The following is an 18,555-nucleotide window of genomic DNA, read 5'->3' as shown; positions in this document are numbered from 1 at the left end:
GGAAGGGGATATAGGTAGAACATAGAAGAGGCAAGAGAGAACAGAATAGGTAGGAAGTGTAACTGTAGAGTAGTGGAACTTTTTTCTCATTTTCTTGCCAAGTAGCTTTCCTTGTTGGGACCACAAGCCATACTTGCACTTTGTGTACACACAGTACCAGCACATAGACAGTACTGGTGCAAGTAGATCAACAAAGACCAGATGGAGGGAGGATTAAAGCCTGAGGGAAAGGGAATGGAGCCAGAACAGAACAATGACTGGAAAGTGGATAGCCACTACAGAGTTTGTGCAAGTTAGTAAGAAGAACCAGTTTGTCCCACTAAATATTAAATGCATGCACCATTTCGGTATTATGAATTTCCTAGGGCTGCCATGACAAAGTAAAGACTGGACAGCATAAAACAACAGGAGTTTATTCTGAGTTCTGTAGGCTAGCAGTTCAGAATTAAGGTGTTGATAGCACCTTACTCTCTCCTGTCTTTAGTCTTCTTGCCCCTCCCAGCTTTCTGATAGCCCCAGACATTCCTTGGCTTTTGGCAGGATAACTCCAATCTCTTGCTTCCGTCTTCTCTCTTCTCCGTGTATCTCATGAAGACACCAGTTGGTGGATTAAGGACCCACTCTATTCCAGTATGACCTCAACTAATTACATCTGCAGTGATCCTGTTGTGACCCATCCTGACATAACTGGGGGTTAGGACTTGAAAATAATCTTTTGGGGGGGACACAGTTCAACATGTAACAGGTAGAAGTGTTTCATTTAATCAACTATGAAAATTTTTCACTTTTGTAGGTAGCATGAACTCTTTAAGGAAACTTTTCAGATTCATTGAATTTTAAAACTAATTTTCCATACTACTAAGTTTAAGAAATCAAATGCCTTACCACCTGTTAACATATATCAAATGGTTATCTTTTTGGAAGATGCCAGCATTTGTATGTGAAAGATTCTTCAAGTGTGGTCTTACATGACCACCTGTTTAAATTTAAGATTCACTCATCAGGTATTTCAGTAGCAAAATACCTTCCTGATAAAGTATTTTATACTCCTTAAGGTAATTTGACACTTAACATTTCATGTTTTTAACAAAAGGACTTCATGTACCTGAGTATGAAGACAATATAAAGAAATCCTGGGTGTGGAAAGAGCTATACACTGTTAGAAATATCAGACCATCCTGCCATGGGATACTGGGTGTGTATGGCGGGATGCTTTACACTGGAGTCTTTTACTGGATATTTAGAGGAATGGAGCCGTGGACTCTAAAACATAAAGGTAATTCCAACATATTTGAGTATGAATATTATAATCATTAACTATTCATGCTACTTACGAATGCAGGGCGCCTGGCTGGCTCATTCAGTACAGCATGCAACTCTTGATCTTGGGGTTGTGAGTTCTAGCCTCACGTTGAGGATAGAGTTAAAAAAAAAAAAATTTTTTTTTTAAAATCTCATGAATAGGATCCATTAAGTAATAAAGTGAATTTTTTAATTTGTTTCAAACTTGTTTTATTAGAGAAATAATAAATTCAGTATCTTTAATCTTTATCATTACTGTAAGAGGACTAAAGTCTTATTTCTTCGGTATAATATTTTCAAGTTTTCATAAAAATGTTTGAGAAAGTACTTTTACATTAGTGTTATATTTTTATTCAAAATCTTCCTCAAAACTGTTTAAGGTTCTGACTCTGATCAGCTCAAGCCAGCCAAGGACTGCACACCTATTGAGTATCCCAAACCCGATGGACAGATCAGTTTTGACCTTTTGTCATCTGTGGCTCTGAGTGGTACTAATCATGAACATGACCAGCCAGCACATTTAACCTTAAAGGACGACAGTATTCCTGTAAATAGAAATCTGTTAATATATGATGGACCGGAGCAGCGATTCTGCCCTGCAGGTCAGTAATGATTTCTGTCCATTTCTAAAACACACATATTTGTTTTAACCATGTTGGAAATATGCTTCCATTACTTTAAGAAATGTCTCCTTCCACTGCATGGAAATTGTAAATGACCCCATACATCCAACTTCCATTAGAAAACTCATTTTTGTGGTTCTTATTCTAGCAATGCTAAAGTAATAGGGATTTTTTGGTAAGCCTAATTCAGTTGACATTTCTCAAAGCCTTTCCTGGGGTACCTGGGTGGCTCAGTTGGTTAAGTGGCTGACTCTTGATCTCAGCTCAGGTCTTGATCTCCAGATCATGAGTTTAAAAAAAAAAAAAAAAGCCGGGGCGCCTGGGTGGCTCAGTTGGTTAAGCGACTGCCTTCGGCTCAGGTCATGATCCTGGAGTCCCGGGATCGAGTCCCACATCGGGCTCCCTGCTAAGCAGGGAGTCTGCTTCTCCCTCTGACCCTCTTCCCTCTCGTGCTCCCTATCTCTCATTCTCTCAAATAAATAAAATCTTTAAAAAAATAAAAAAATAAAAAAAAAAAGCCTTTCCCTTACCCTCAGACCAAGGATTATGGAACACCAAATACCTCTTTCCATGTTCACATGACTTAAATCATGCGTCATGGCTGCTCCTACACATACACATACATTATATATATATATACATATATACTAAAACATTAGGGTATAGCCACATTCAGCTGAAAAAATGGTCCCAGACATTAAATTCATCATGAATACTGTATCCTTTAATGTAAACTTTCAACTAGAATTGTAATAGGAACTGGATCTCTAATATGGGAGAACAGTATGCAGATATATGAAAATCAGTATATTCTGGAGGGACTAAAATTAGAATGTAAACTCTGAGGACAGGGACCCTGACTGTCTTTTGACTTTTTAAATCATTTCTGTCCTTACACTGGTTTGTAAACTCTTCAAAGGGTAAGCATTGGATCTAATTTGTCTTTTTAGTTGTAACACACATAGAAAATTGGAACTCAAAAATTGCTAAATGTTTGTTCCCTTGTTTTATAAGACTAACTTAGCCAAATAACTGTATACTTTCTGCTTTTATCCATACTTAATTTATACTAATAGCAGTAGCACACACCAAGATCTTCATAATATTCTCTGTGGGTGAACATTAAGAAAACAAACCTTCAAGGTTTCTGTAGCTACTGTTTCCAGGACTTCAATTTCTACTTTTGAATCTTGAAGTTAAAACAGGTACACTTCACAGTATTACTTATTTTTCCTTACAGGAGTTTATGAATTTGTACCTTTGGAACAAGGTGATGGATTTCGGTTACAGATAAATGCTCAGAACTGCGTGCACTGTAAAACATGTGATATTAAAGATCCAAGTCAGAATATTAACTGGGTGGTACCCGAAGGTGGTGGAGGACCTGCTTACAATGGAATGTAAACTGCAACTGATTTCATTTGCAGGCACATTTGATAGTTCCTTTAAAATGTATGGCAAACTAACTTTAAATGTTAAGAAGTCAACAGGTGTCAAAATATTTTACTGCATATTACTGATCAGAATGTTCATAAAATTATCAAAGAAATAAACATTTTATACTTAACCCTGAAATTATGAATATTCCTCCTACGTTAACCTCACAAATGAGGTAGCATCTGCTTGCCTCTATAATTCTTCAAAGATTCAGTACCAATAGCAAATACACTACTGGCCTTTAATGTAGATTTGACTTGTCAAATTCAAAACTTCAAATATAAATGTATATTCTATACCAGAGGCTAGCATCCAGCCCACCACTTTTCTCATGAATAGTTTTACTGGAATACACGATGCCCATGGTTTACACACGGCCTGTGGCTACAACTGCAGAAATGAGTAGTTGTGACAGATGACAATGGTCCACAAAGCCTAAAATATTTACTCTCTGGCCCTTTGGAGAAAGAGTGTTGACCCCTGAATATTTTGTAAATAAGTACAAAACACCAGCAAAAACCAACCACGGGGAAATACATCAAAGAATTGAGGGAAACAGTATACAAATTTAAGCTTTAAAGTGTTTATTCAACAAGATGTGTCTTTAGGAGTTTAGAAACAGGTACCGAGTTTAGAATAACAGACACCGTTATTCTTTGTGATTAATGCAGATAGCCATTTAAAAAAAAAAATCAAACTTCACTGTATTTTGTAACACTGTTTTATTAAGAGTGAACTCTTTTCAGTATTCCTGAACTGTAAACAAAATCAAACTTCACTGTATTTTGTAACACTGTTTTATTAAGAGTGAACTCTTTTCAGTATTCCTGAACTATAAACAATGGGAAACTGAAGTATCAAAGGAAACACATCAGGGATTATATATAACTGACAAAAACCTTTAAATTTTCTTATTGCCTTTATATAACAATCAATGCGTATTTAAGTAAAACTGAACTTCTTACTAGGCAAACATTTTTGCATACGCTGCCTTCTCTTTATCTTTCTGTGCTTTTATCTTCTGTTTGACTTTCAGCAATTCTGCCTGGATAGCTGTAAAATAAACACGTAATAGGGGTTATTTCTCAAAACACCCAAAAAATTAGGATGCCCAACAACTAATGTTTTACACATGATAGTTAATTCTCCCCGTTGATACAACTCTTCTCTGTAAAGTAACTGAGCTCAATTAACAGACTGTTTTACTGACAAAGCAATCCCACAAATACAAAAACCATGAGACATAATTTTAGATTGTCAATTTGAGAGAAGTCTAACTGAATTATGTGTAGATTTGCCTTCTCTCTCCCTATGAGAAGGCAATTAAGTGCCTCCCCTGTTTTACTTTAGCAGTGAGAGACTGAAGATGTATTTTAATATCTAGATCTCGTATCACTATTTGTAGCAGGCGTATTTGAAAAAAACAAACTAATTTTTGTCCTAACTTTCCAAAGCTTTCCTAAAATATACATCCAGTAACTAGAATACTTGTATTATGGCCTCATTCAGCTTAATGAATAGTCCCAGACATTAAACTCATCATAAATACTGTATCTTTTACTGCTGTGCTTTCAACTAGAATTAAAGTAATAGGAACCAGATTTCAAATGATATGAGAGAAAAATATTTGGGTATGGGAGAATCAGTATTCTGAGGAGGAACTAGAATGTAAGCTCTTTTGAGAGCAGGGACCTTGACTTGTTCACTGCCATATGATCAGTACCAATAACAGTCATTATGTAATATCTGTTGAACAAATATCTAAGTGGCAAAGGGTACAATGGTTCATAAAGATACATTCTTAACAGGACAAAATGAACTTTGACCATAAAAATTGCCAACTTACCTTTATCTTCCGGTGCTATCTCCTGAGCTTTCTTAAGATCAGCCTTTAATTGAAAAAAAAAAAAAAAAAATTTAAAGAAATATTAGATATATGATTTATGAAGGTGATTGTCTAAAAATATTAAAGCTTAGAACAAAATTTTACCAATGCTTGATCGTATTCTTTTAATCCTTGCCATCCTTGAGCTCTACGGTATAATGCTTTGGTATTGGATGGGTCTATTTCAAGAGCCTACAAGAAATTATAAAATTAATATTTTTACCTAAATATTATTAAATATATGTACTAAACTTCAATTTATTGCCGGTCAGCTCCAAATCAACCCTTCACTGCTCTGTGATAATGGAGCTGGATGGACCCTGTAAATTTCTTCTCTCTGCCAGCGGGCACATTAATTTTATCAGTAGAGGGCACCAAAAGGACACAGACGAGAAAAGCTGTTTCTCTTCCAGGTTCCAGTACACTTCTTGCAGGCTCCTGCATTGAGCTTGGTCAACAGCACACAGCAGCTCACTGCAGGCAACTTACCCAAGCACTATAGCGGAGTCCCATAAGTATGGTAGCCAATGAACTTCTCTGCCACCCAATAAGTCACAGCCATCCTCCCTCCCCAGTGAGGTCTGGACCTCAGCCTAGGGGCTGTCATGAGGTGCCTCTTCCTTGGGGGCTCCATCCTAGCCTAGGGGGAGTGACTGCTCCATATATATAAAGCAGATACATATATCTGCTTTCCCATATTCTTTAGAATTCTCTTTATTAGCCATTCCCTCATTATTCCAATACCCTCTTACATACTCTTTTATATTAAACTTTCTCTTTTCAAATTACTATATAGTTTCTATCTCCTGATTGGGCCCTAAATGATAACAGAAAACTTATGAATAAAAAATTTGTTACACTCTTTTACTTAAAACCTACAGGGTTGGGCGCCTGGGTGGCTCAGTCGTTAAGCATCTGCCTTCGGCTCAGGTCATGATCCCGGGGTCCTGGGATCAAACCCCACATCGGGCTCCCTGCTCGGCGGAGAGCCTGCTTCTCCCTCTCCCACTCCCCCTGCTTGTGTTATCTCTCTCACTGTCTCTCTCTGTCAAGTAAATAAATAAAATCCTACAAAAATCCTCAACAAAAACCTACAGGGTTTTTTAAGGAGTGTGAGTAAAGTTGAATAGGTCTCTCCTTTGAAGAAAATATATTACAAATAATTTTGTTTACTTCACATCTTCTAAAGGTCAATACTAAGATTTTACTGAAAAAGTTGTATTATCTGCCTCTCAAAGGTCAAAAAGAAATCCAGAGTTGGGGCATGTGGCTGGTTCAGTCAGAAGACCATGCGACTCTATGACCTCAATGATATGAGGAATTCTTAATCTCAGGAAACAAACTGAGGGTTGCTGGAGTGGCGGGGGTGTGGGAGGGATGGGGTGGCTGGGTGATAGACATTGGGGAGGGTATGTGCTATGGTAAGTGCTGTGAATTGTGCAAGACTGTTGAATCACAGATCTGTACCTCTGAAACAAGGCAATATATGTTAAGAAAAAAGAAGATAGCAGGAGGGGACGAATGAAGGGGGGGAAATCGGAGGGGGAGACCAACCATGAGAGACAATGGGCTCTGAAAAACACACGGAGGGTTCTAGAGGGGAGGGGGCTGGGGGGATGGGTTAGCCTGGTGATGGGTATTAAAGAGGGCACGTTCTGCGTGGAGCGCTGGGTGTTATGCACAAAACAATGAATCATGGAACACTACATCAAAAACTAATGATGTAATGTATGGTAATTAACATAACAATAAAAAATTTTTTAAAAAGAAGACCATGTGATTCGATCTCAGGGTCATGAGTTCGAGCCCCACGTTGGGTGTGGAGCCTACTTAAAAAAAGAAAGAAATCCAGAGTGAAGACCCACCGTTTCCTTGGTTAAGTTTTTTCCTCTGTTATATGCTTTTTTTTTTTTTTTTAAGATTTTTATTTATTTTCTGACAGAGAGACAGTGAGAGAGGGAACACAAGCAGGGGGAGTGGGAGAGGGAGAAGCAGGCCTCCCAGGGAGCAGGAAGCCCGATGTGGGGCTCGATCCCAGGACCCTGGGATCATGACCTGAGCTGAAGGCAGACACTTAATGACTGAGCCACCCAGGTGCTCCTATATGCTCCCTTCTAAATATATTCTTATCCCTTATTCTAACTATCCTACCAAATTAAGATCTCTTTTTTTTTTTTTTTTTTTTAATTTTAAGTAATCTCGACACCAACCAAGGGGCTAGAACTTACAACCTCAAGATCAAGAGTCACATGCTCGGGCGCCTGGGTGGCTCAGTTGGTTAAGCAACTGCCTTCGGCTCAGGTCATGATCCTGGAGTTCCAGGATCGAGTCCTGCATCGGGCTCCCTGCTCAGCAGGGAGTCTGCTTCTCCCTCTGACCCTAACCCCTCTCATGTGCTCTCTCTCATTCTCTCTCTCAAATAAATAAAATCTTTAAAAAAAAGAAAAAAAAAAAAGTCACACACTCTACCAACTGAGCCAGCTAGGCGTACCTCATCTCACTGTATTTCTACTTGCTCTGGGCATAGCTGATCTAAGTACATAGCTTAATGTGCAATATACATAAAAATTATTAGAGATGATCTTTCTAAATACACACTTTAGTTTGGAAAATTTTTCAACTGTGCAATAGGGAGAGTATCATAATTGCTCTATGTAAGGAGATAATGCTGCCACCTATCTAGTTTTATCAGTTAGTATTCCTGGATGTCCCCATAAAGACAGGTGACCTTTGTATGTTCCAGTAGTACCCATTCTCTTTATACAAGTCCTGATGACCCTAAATTAAAACAGACTCCCTCCTCAGTCAAACAAAAAGTTCCTTAAGAGTATGAGTCTTTTAATTAAAGCACCTAATCTCTGTTAGGTGCCTAACATGTGCCCAAAACTATGCTAAATGGTTTACATATGTTATATAATCTTTTAACAATCCTGCGAGACAGGATTATTTTCATTTAATATAAAGATGTTAAGACTCTAAAATTAGGACTTAACCAAGATCACAAAGTTAGTGACAGAAGTCTAACAAAAACACCAAGTCTGACTGGCTCTGCAACCCATATTCCAATGCCCTGCACACAATAGGTGCTCAATATGTTCAATGAATAAATGAGCTGATACCTGTGCTCTGAGGAAAAAAGGAACGTATCTTCATAGATACTAAGTTACATAATGTCATCAGTTAAATAAATGGATTAACAGGAAGAACTGAAGGTTCAAAATATTTAGAGAAAAAATGACTTTTAAGTTACGTTTCATCAAGTCTCATTTGGTCCTCTGTAATAAAATATATTACTGTACATAAAATTGCTTTTTTTCAAGTTGATAAATCATAATTCCACTCCTTCAAAAAGTCTGATGTCAAAGAGACTTACCTCCAAACAACTGTCGATTGCTCCCTGCCAATTTGACATCTTCAGTTTACAAGCACCAATATTCAGCACACAGCTTAAAGCTATAGGTTGCAGCTTCAATCTATCTGCTTTCTCAATAACAGCCTTTGAACCTTCCACATATCTGGAGAATACATTAATAAAGGTAGCATATAATGCCACACACAACTTACTCTGCTCCTTCAACTATGGCAAAAAGTGTTAGGTCATTTCTGATATAAAAAGCTCATCAAATGCTAATATTAATATTCTTAATGATCACCATCTTATTTTCCTTTAGAAGATTTTTATTTGTTCCAACTTTTTTCCCCGAAGTGTTCAAAGAAACCAATTTAACAGCATTCCTCAAATCTAAAGATAATTATGCACTACTAACACTTCCCAATTTTTAAAGCTCAGGTCTCCATTATGTACTTTCCAACGTTAAGTATGCTTGGACCAAGGTTGTCACCGTGGGAGAGAGAATGGAATGAGGCAAGATGAAGAACCTTTGCAGTGTTGATTCTGAACTGTATTTGAATACAGTTCCTGGCTCTGCCCACGGAAAAGGGCCCAGAAACAATGGGCACACCTGGCCCTCAGAATATGGTTTCTAAAATCTATCCCCCAATAAAAAGAACCAAGAACCAGGGCTCCTTGGAGAAACTGCTAATACCAGATCTGGAAACAGTTAAGTAAAAGATGAAACTGAAACACCTTGTACCAGAAAGCAAGTGCTCACAGACTAATATGAACATGTCCAAAGGATACAGGAAGAGGGGGCTTCCATTGGACAAATATGGAACCCTTTGAACATCAAAAAGAATGATAATAATAGGTTGAACTTAAAAAAAATCCACAGGTATATAATACTAAAAAGGGGTGGGGAGAAGGAGGAGGCTCTTGTAAACATGAGAATGCCAGAAAATAACTGCAGAATGAAAATATTAGAAAATCAGTTCTGTGACCAGTATAGTAACTGATTCAGGGAAGGATCTTCAATGATGCAAAAACTCACTGAATGAAAGAAAGGTTAGGAACTGGATATTCACACAATCTCACAGGATCACCTCACAAAGTACTTATTTACGAAAGGGAAAAGGTAGCTTTCTGACACAAGCATCTGGCTGACACCACTTTAACCAAGTGCCAAAACTCAAAATAGGCCAAACTGACGTGTGCCTTCAGGATGTGTTATCAAAGGAAATATTCACCACCGATTTAAGTCCTCTTACCAAAATATTTAACCTCAAACTAATCTTGAGGAAGTAATCAAATAAATACAGATGGTATTCAATAAGACAACTGACTTAAGACTCCACAAGATACAAATGACTACAAAAACCTAGTGCAGAGTAGGGACTACTAAAGATAAGAGACTAAAGACATAAAACCAAATGATACAGTGGACTCTGGACTAAAAAAAAAAAAAATTGAAATAATTGTGGAAATTTGAACATGGATTACATATTAGATAATATTGTATCAATGTTATTTTCAGGGTGTTTCAAATGTATCAAGGTTATGTAGAAGCATGTTTTCGTTTCTTAGGAATTACCTGCTCAACTATTTAGGGGTAAAGTGTCATGGTATCTGTAACTTCCTTTCAAAATGATTCTACAAAAACTAAGATAGTAAAAGTTAAAAATAGTGTAAAGAGATAAAGGTACAGGTGTAGGGCGCCTGGGTGGCTCAGTCGTTAAGCGTCTGCCTTCAGCTCAGGTCGTGATCCCAGGGTCCTGGGATCGGGCCCTGCATCGGGCTCCCTGCTCCGCGGGAAGCCTGCTTCTCCCTCTCCCACTCCCCCTGCTTGTGTTCCTGCTCTCCCTATCTCTCTCTCTGTCAAATAAATAAATAAAAAATCTTTAAAAAAAAAAAAAGGTACAGGTGTATTCATATACTGTTCTTTCACCTTTCCTGTATTTTGAAATTTTTCAAAATAAGAAGCTGGAGGAAACAAAAGATGTGAAACTATTTCAACACATCTGGTTATTATGCTGCAAAGTAATTCTGCCAAAAAGACAATAAACAACTCTGAATTTCAGTTTATAATTCAATTTATAAACTCTTAGAATTAATTAAAAATATTTTATTACCTTAAAACTTTTGCATATTTTTTAAAGGCCATCTCCCAGTTCTGAGATTTGAAAAAAGTATTTCCAATATTTTTTATATCTTCTGTTATCAGTAAAATTTTATTTACCTGTATTTAAAAATACAAATATGTTGCATTTTAGTAATTAATGTGGTTTAATGCTAGGTTCTATCACTAAGACAGATTGATATGAGAAATTCAAAATTTTAGTACTATTTTTAATAATTAAAATTTGACTAATCTAAAAGTACTCACATCTTTTAAATCTATATCTGCATCCTCAGGGAAGTCTGGATGACTGTCACCAGATCCATCTTTTGGGAATTTGCCCCAATCATTCCCTTCCTTCAATTCTCCGCATTCTGCAATAACGCACAACTGTAAAAATAATCCTAAATTGTAGAGGTCTACTACCATATTAATGAGATTAAAAACCAGAAATCTGGGTTCAAAAGCTATACAGCTGTAAGTCATGTGCAACACTGTCCAAGTCACTTCTCAAATGACAGATTGACAGAAGTCTCATCTATCTGCTCTAATTATAATAATGCCCTTTATATACATTCCAAGTAATACCATGACACTATTTTAGGAAAGTGTTTTACTGCTATTCAGCAGCTCAATAAATAAGAATATGTGGAAAATATTATCATTCTCTATGTAATTTTCTTTAGGTGAGGCATGTCCTTTCAATTCCACTACTGTTTCTTTCATACAATGGTGACAGCCTACCTCCTCCAGGTATTTCAGTTTCCAATCCCCACTCACAGCCCTGCCAGTTAGGTTAGGTAGTTTTGTGGCCACTGTGATTTCACAGACATTTAGAACACAAGGCTCTTTAGAGTTACATAATCTAGTCTAAACCCTAAAGTAATTTATATACGATGGGGAAACATGCCCAGAAAATTTAAATAACAAGATCAAGGCCAAACCACCAGTGAAAGAGCAGAGTCTCAACAGGCTTCTTGGCTTCCTGTCCTCTTCCTACTATGTACTAGTGTACATGCTGATTCAAACTTTTGCAGGTAGAGAAGAGTTAAGAAAGCTACAAAAAAAAAAAAAAATCACCAAAATTGAAGTGGAAATAATAAAAATCTCTTTTTAAACTACCCTAATGTTATCCTTCCCACTGTAGAAAAGTTTCAAGAAAAAGTGAAAGGTCTAGGCTTCTATGCCAAAGTCATCTTAACATTTTCCCAGTTAATAATCATCTGATCCTTTTACTTACATCTCTTTAAGACAGTAATTAAAATAACAAGTGTATTTCACTGTAACTTTTTACTTACTTTGGCAGGTTTGTCACGTTTCACTTCTACATTTTCCAGTATCCTTGCCACACCCATTCCTTGAATTACTTGGCCAAATACCACATGTTTCCCATCCAAGTGAGGAGTCTGGACTGTTGTGATAAAGAACTGAGAACCATTTGTATTGCAGCCTGCATTTGCCATGCTCAATAAACCTTCCTGATCATGCTGTAGAAATACAAATCAGGAAAAGAAAACCGAGGTTAGAGGTCCTAGTCTGAACTGTTCTTTCACTGACCATTCACAGAAAACTAGGGCAGGCTGTAATATCGTTTAGAGCAAACAATGCAGTGTTATTTTGTATAAATTGCAACCTTTAATTCACAAACATGGGGTACTTAATCACTTTTTAGACTTTAAAAAAAAACCTTATGAAACCAAATAAAATAACAATTTAGATTTCTAAATTGGCCATTTTGAGAACAGGCTTATATCTCAACTTTAAGACAAAGATGCTGCATTAAGGAAATCTAATGATTATACTTTGTCCTTTTTTATAATGAATGTTCTCTTTTCTGAGAAGAACTCAATAGTCTTCCCATTTTTAGGGGCCTACGCTAGGATTCTTCCTTTACACATCAATAAACTGGGAACAGTGATGGGATATTCAATTTAGACAAGACATTCCTTAAGTACTTTCCTAATCTCAAAGTAATCCAAACATTATGGCTTTCATCCCCGGTGAATCTTCAGAGAACCATTCTTCAGAGAATGACCTAAAGAAACTGCTGCATACATCCTGAAATCAAATTTCTACTTGGCATCAACCTGTTCAAAAGTGCTGTGAAACCAGATTTCTTCACCTTTCCACTTTATCCTTAGGCTTTCTAAATTATTCGTTGTTGGGCCATGCATTGTACTCTCATGTTAGTCTTCCCACTGAAAATGCCTTTTACCCCTGCAACCCAAAAAATTCAGCTTTCAGGGCTACCAAGTTTGCAGAAGGCAAAAGCTATGTCCTTTCTTTTGATCAAAGCAATCCCATAATCTTAGTTTTCATCCTTCAGAGGCAGCTTCCCTTTTTCCTTTCCAAAAGTTTGGTGCTTTTCCCATAATAACAAATAGAATATTAACTTTATTTTCTCAGCCTCCTATTGTCTTTGTCTTTACTTACTTATATCCCTCATTCAAACTGGAATCTATGTTTTAGTTCCTGTCTAACCAAGTCTTGGCCACCCTGCAAAGCCCAGCTTAAGTACCCATTCCTCTTCAATATCTTCCCTCATAGTTTGAAATATATAAATCATCTCTTTCTCCTATAATATATACAGAAAGTCTCAATCAATTTAGCATTTATTTGCCCATTATTATATTATTCTCCTGTTGTCCCATGTGTTTTAATCTTGTCTTCCCCATAAATATCATAAATTCCTTGTTATCAAGGCTATTTATTTTTATAAACTCCTTGGTGCCAGTGACAGTACTAAATACATAATAGCTGCAGCCAATAAATACTGTTTAAAAGACTGATGACATTTTCTTTTCAAAATATCCTAATTACCTTGCTCATATTCCTCATTTCCAAAGATATTACTCTACTTTTGTACTTACATGTTCATTCTTACAACTTGAATGATGCAATATACCCGATTACATCTTGGGACAATGAATATAAGAAGGCAAAGGCACCACTAATGTCCTTTAGGAGCTTGGACATTAACCATATCCGCTACTTTGCAAATCCCCTGACATCCTGGATATTAGCGATGGTTTTGTTGCTCTTCAAATTCAAGCATAAAAATGCACAAGTTACCATCCTTCTGATAATGAGAACATTCTTCCTGGAAACAATTTGCCATATGGTGGTTGCTCTTAAAAACTCATTGGCTTTAGTGAAGTATGTAAACCTGGATCACACTGACATAACCATTGTATTTTTGCCAAATAAAATTAGTGGATGAAATTTTTGTATGTTAAAGAGCATGTTCACAAATATGGTATCTTTTACAAGAAAAGGAGAATCTATGCACACTTGAGACATTTATTGGTGTCTTAATCCAACTAGTATCCCAGACCAGACACATAACAACCTTTATTATTAGCAATAAACACTTACTTTTGCCTACTTTACCTTATAATAGAAATTTTCATCTTCAAATTTTTCACCATAAATACTTTCTCCACCTGTCCCATTTTGATTTGAGAAGTCTCCACCCTGAATCATAAATTTCTTAACAACTACAGAAAAGGAAAATAACTATTAGAAACTAAAATATGGATGACTACAGCAATGTTAACTAATGAACATGTAGTAAGAAAGAAACTTCCTAAAACATGACTCTGGTCATACCACTCTCCTGTCTTTCCCCACCCATCCCCGTAACTCCAAACTCTTAAAAGGCTTTTCATAGCCTGGGTCCAAACTACTTTTACTGACTAATCACTCACTAATACTCTAAGAATTAGTTCAAATGGTACCTCCCTTATATAACTGTCACTGAGGCCCCAAAGTTGGATCTCATAATTTTTCTCCCACAATATCTTGACTCTACCTCCACTTTATAACATTCATAACGTGTATCGTAATGATCTGTCTCTTCCAGGAAACATTAATTCCTTGGGTGCAGCAACTGTTTTTCCTTGTGTATATGGCTAGACATGTGTTACTCACTGATGTCTACTAGGAAAGACCAATTATTCCCAGTAGATTTGTTATACCATAATGGGAGTACTTCAGCAAGTATTATCACTTGGTGTCAAAGGTTCCCAAGACCACTCTCATGTTCAGAAATTTCCTAGGATTCATGGGACTCAGCATTTGGTTGTATTACAGCAATAAAGGACGGACACAGAGCTAGTCGATAAAAGATAAAGATACAACAGAGTCTGGAGAAATCTATGTGCTTCCTTATACTCTCTCCCTCCCATGAAAGGTCAGAGAGCACATTCTTCCCCCAGCAAAAAAAAAAATGCTGCAACATATGCACAATGTTGTTGCCCAGGTAAGCCCAAGGTTTTTAACCAGGCCAGATCATGCAGTTACTCTCTACCTAGCATGTACCAAAATTTCAGACTCCCAAAAGGAAAACAGGTGTTTAGCATAAATCAAAGTGTTTGTAAAATAATCCAGGCACAGTAAACCATCTTTATGATTCAGGGACTGGTTCCAGTGCCAAGTTCCTAAACTCCAACTAATGTCCAGGCTGCAAGCAAACCTTTCCAAGGAGAGCAGTCTCAGGCCTGCTATGTCAACTCTTTTCCAAATACTACACTCTACAGTATATTTTAGTATTTTATTAAACATGAATGTAAATCAACAGTTTAAACATTTTAAAATCAATGTTAGTTTTTTCTTAAGTTGCTTTTAATAAACTACTCAAGATTATACTTTAACATACTTATTCATTAAACAAATATTTATTGAGTACCCACTCAATAACTATACTATATGCTGAAAACAAGATGGTGAAAAGATAAGTTCCTGAATTCATGGAACATACAGTCCATTAGGGGAAGCATCAAATAATCACTAAACAAAGGTATGATTAAAAAGTGTGATAAGCATTGTGAAATGTCATTTTTTAATTAAATATCACACCAAGACACGGAATCTTTTAAATCGGCTACAGCCTTCCCAAGCAATCCTGCCCAAGTGGTAGTTAGAACTTTTTTGCCACCAGGCAGTCAAACTATCTAAAGTCTGCTTCTTTATCATGGCACACCCTTTTTTCTCAATCTAATCCCAGTGGAGTGAAGAGCTAGGGCACTGGTGAAGCTAGGTAGTCCATTTCTCTATAAGTAAACTTTAGTACCCTCTCATATATTTCCACTGTTCACAGCCCAACCTTTATGAAATTGAGCTACTGCCTCAGATGTTAGAGCATTCTCCTGAAACTAACAGTAATTCTTAATTTTCACTCTTTACTTCCCTTTACTTAGGATTTTCTTCCCTAATTGCTACAGAACAGAATTATTTATAAGAATCAGATTAAAAAATTTACACATACTTCGATGGAAAGGGCATCCTTTGAAATGGAGAGGTTTCCCAGTGGTGGGTCCAATGCCTTTTTCTCCTGTACACAATGCACGAAAATTTTCTGCAGTTTTGGGTACAATATCTGCAAACAATTCTAAGACAATTCGACCAACTAAAAGAAAAAAATGAAAACATGTCAGTATGCAAAACAAGTAACTAAATAAGCAAATGATAAAAGGATGGTTGGCGAAAGTATAGTGACTGAGATACCAAGTTCTCTTTTTTGGTCATTTTTCTAAATATTCAAAATTAGTCTAATGTTACGTGTCACGTATCTAGATGAATTTGAAACAATCATTTTTCTACATGTTAACAAAGGATCAAAAACAGAGCCAGCAGATTAGGACCATATAAGGGACACCATGAAGTACAAATGGTTTTAAATTTTGAGTAATTTCTTCTACTTGTACTCAGCAATTCCAACCACCAAGTAACCAATAGGAGAAAATCAAATATCCTCTGAGTGGTCGGGTTGGCTGAGTTTTAAGTATAGCTGTAGCCTTTGTGCTCTATGGAAACTCCCTAGTGCAGCCGCTGAAGCAAAAGAGGAAAAAGTTCCCATTTTAGACAACTCCTAGGGCAGGTAAAAACAAACCTCGCACTAATTTCAAAACAAAATAAATATATATGTTTATGTTTATTATATAAATACATGTGTGTGTCCATAATCAGCCAAGGGAGTCGCTGAATCCTGATGTGTCCGTTTGCATTCACACAGACCAGCTAACAATTCTAACCTGTTCTAGAAAAAGAGTATTTCAGTTACAAAGCAATACGCTAATTCACAAGACTTCCGGAGCTCCCGAAGTGCTTTCGTAGCCTACGCAACCACATTGCTACACTGAGCTCATTTTCCCCAATGCCAACACGAGAAACAAACATTCGCCAATCTGACGGGACCTCTAAGTTAAAAACTGATAATAAGAAAAATCAACCAGCAAAAGTCGCTTTAATTTACAAACAATCTGGCAACTGCTGGTATATCTCGGGTGGCAGAAGACACGGCGTGACCGGAACCCAACAAACACATTATCAGTTTTCTGAAGGTCCCACTGCAAACATAAAATAATCTTATTTTATGCCTGCTTGATAGTGAAAGGTGGCGAGGAGGTACAACCAAATCAGGAGGCAAACCTAACGGCCCCCACAATCCCGAAACCAAAAATTTCCAGAAACTTCCGCACGACCGACGGCCTTGGTACAAGGGCGCTGGCTCGACCCAGCCTTGGAAGCCTGGATATGTTCCAGCAGTCCAGTCTGGGCAGCCGTCCCCTCCGCACCACAGAGCAGCCCCTGGCCTGAACGGCACGCCACCGTCGGAATCCCCCGAATCCCGGGAAGCATAGCTTCCTCGGGGCCATTCCGCAAGTATCAGACTCCGCTTACCTCGCTCCCCTCCGATGTCCACATCAAAGAAGACTCTGGGGTTACTGGGGTTGGAGGGCTTAGTTCGAGGGGACGGGTGCGACATTTTGAATTGCAGATACGCTTGGGAGCGAACTCAAATAACCTCGTGGACGACCGGCAGCTCAACCCAAAAGCGACTTTCTCCACGAAGATCTGTCGGCGGCGCTGACGAGCCACTTCCGGCGTGAGGTCCGGAAGCCGCGCCCCGACTTCCGGCGCCGACTTCCGTCGGCGTCTCCGCGTAGTTGACCTGGCATCGGCTCTCCGTAGTTTTCTGTACTTCTGTCTTTCTGTTCTTCCTCTCTTCTCGTGTGCTGAAGTTGCAGCCCCAGTCCTTTTTATTCTTTTTTGCGTGTTTCATCGCTTTTCCTACTGTGATAGTATAGAAGAGCTTTGGAGACAGTCCTCTCCATTCCAGCCTCAGGCCTGCCACTAACGGGCGTGTGACTGCTTCTCTGACACACAGCTTGCTTGTCTGGAAAATAGGAATAAAAATGCTTACCTTAGAGGGTCGTTTTGGGGATTAAAGACGCAAATTGCTTAGCACAGCGCCTAACACAGCCAGGTGGTAGCTAATCTATAGTGACCGTGTTACTGCTGCCGTTTTGTTACAAGTTGCTATTAACAGTGTAAGTGATAGAGAGAGGTTAGGCAAAGGCTCTGAAGCTGAACGTCCAGAAGAGAGCGCAGTTTAGTTTCCTGATAAAACTGTGTTATAGTCCGCTTTTCCCTTCTGGGAATTTGTGTAAACATTTTACGTATTTATATGAACATAGACTCACCTCTTGATAAAGCCAAATTTTGGAGAGAAGTGGCATGTTCTTTAGCACTTGGTAATATTCTAATTGTTTATTCATTTATTTCATCTATCTCCTCCCATTAGAATTCAAGTCCACGAGGACAAGAATTTGGTTTTGTTCATTGCTCTATTCAGAGCACTTCTAACAGTGTCCAGCACATAGTAGGTGCTCAATAAATTTTTTTTAAGGTTTATTTTTTTGTTTAGAGAAAGAGTGCAGGGTGGGGGGAGGGGGAAAGGCAGAGGGAGACAGAATCTCAAGCAGATCCCTTGCTGAGCTGGGGGGTGGGGGGGTGGTTTGCTGGATCTCAGGACCCTGAAATCATGACCTGAGCCAAAACCAAGAATCCCACC

General features: G+C 37.9%; 2 protein-coding genes across 2 annotated transcripts in view; one reads left to right on the top strand and one right to left on the bottom strand.

The window, feature by feature from the left end:
- Nucleotides 1-5,346, top strand: part of ETFDH (electron transfer flavoprotein dehydrogenase) — a 29,743-nt gene extending 24,397 nt beyond the window's left edge. The window contains exons 11-13 of the mRNA XM_028104314.2: nt 1,094-1,276; nt 1,683-1,904; nt 3,166-5,346. Coding sequence (XP_027960115.1) covers nt 1,094-1,276; nt 1,683-1,904; nt 3,166-3,329 — 569 coding nt within the window. The 3' untranslated portion in view covers nt 3,330-5,346. The remainder of the gene's footprint in view (nt 1-1,093; nt 1,277-1,682; nt 1,905-3,165) is intronic.
- PPID (peptidylprolyl isomerase D) lies at nt 4,144-17,562 on the bottom strand. The gene is made up of 10 exons (XM_028104315.1): nt 17,382-17,562; nt 15,967-16,107; nt 14,091-14,197; nt 11,999-12,187; nt 10,968-11,090; nt 10,714-10,820; nt 8,621-8,762; nt 5,353-5,439; nt 5,209-5,251; nt 4,144-4,415 (listed from the first exon to the last, which is right to left on the bottom strand). The coding sequence occupies exons 1-10, from the start codon at nt 17,464-17,466 to the stop codon at nt 4,327-4,329; spliced, it is 1,113 nt and encodes a 370-aa protein (XP_027960116.1). The 5' UTR covers nt 17,467-17,562; the 3' UTR covers nt 4,144-4,326.
- Between the last annotated feature and the right edge of the window lie 993 nt (nt 17,563-18,555).

This window comes from Eumetopias jubatus, unplaced genomic scaffold (assembly GCF_037043125.1).
Source record: "Eumetopias jubatus isolate StellerSeaLion01/CBP00866 unplaced genomic scaffold, mEumJub1_p1.0 scaffold_2, whole genome shotgun sequence".
Lineage (NCBI taxonomy): Eukaryota > Metazoa > Chordata > Mammalia > Carnivora > Otariidae > Eumetopias > Eumetopias jubatus.
This window is presented reverse-complemented; position numbering and strand designations above follow the sequence as displayed.

Excerpts from the sequence above, each read along its gene's own strand:
- PPID (XM_028104315.1), bottom strand. The coding sequence starts at position 17,466 with ATGTCGCACCCGTCCCCTCGAACTAAGCCCTCCAACCCCAGTAACCCC. Across the intron at positions 16,108-17,381 it reads GGACATCGGAGGGGAGCGAG|TTGGTCGAATTGTCTTAGAA; the intron begins GTAAGCGGAGTC and ends TTTTTCTTTTAG. Across the intron at positions 11,091-11,998 it reads AACGTGACAAACCTGCCAAA|TTGTGCGTTATTGCAGAATG; the intron begins GTAAGTAAAAAG and ends TTATTTTTACAG.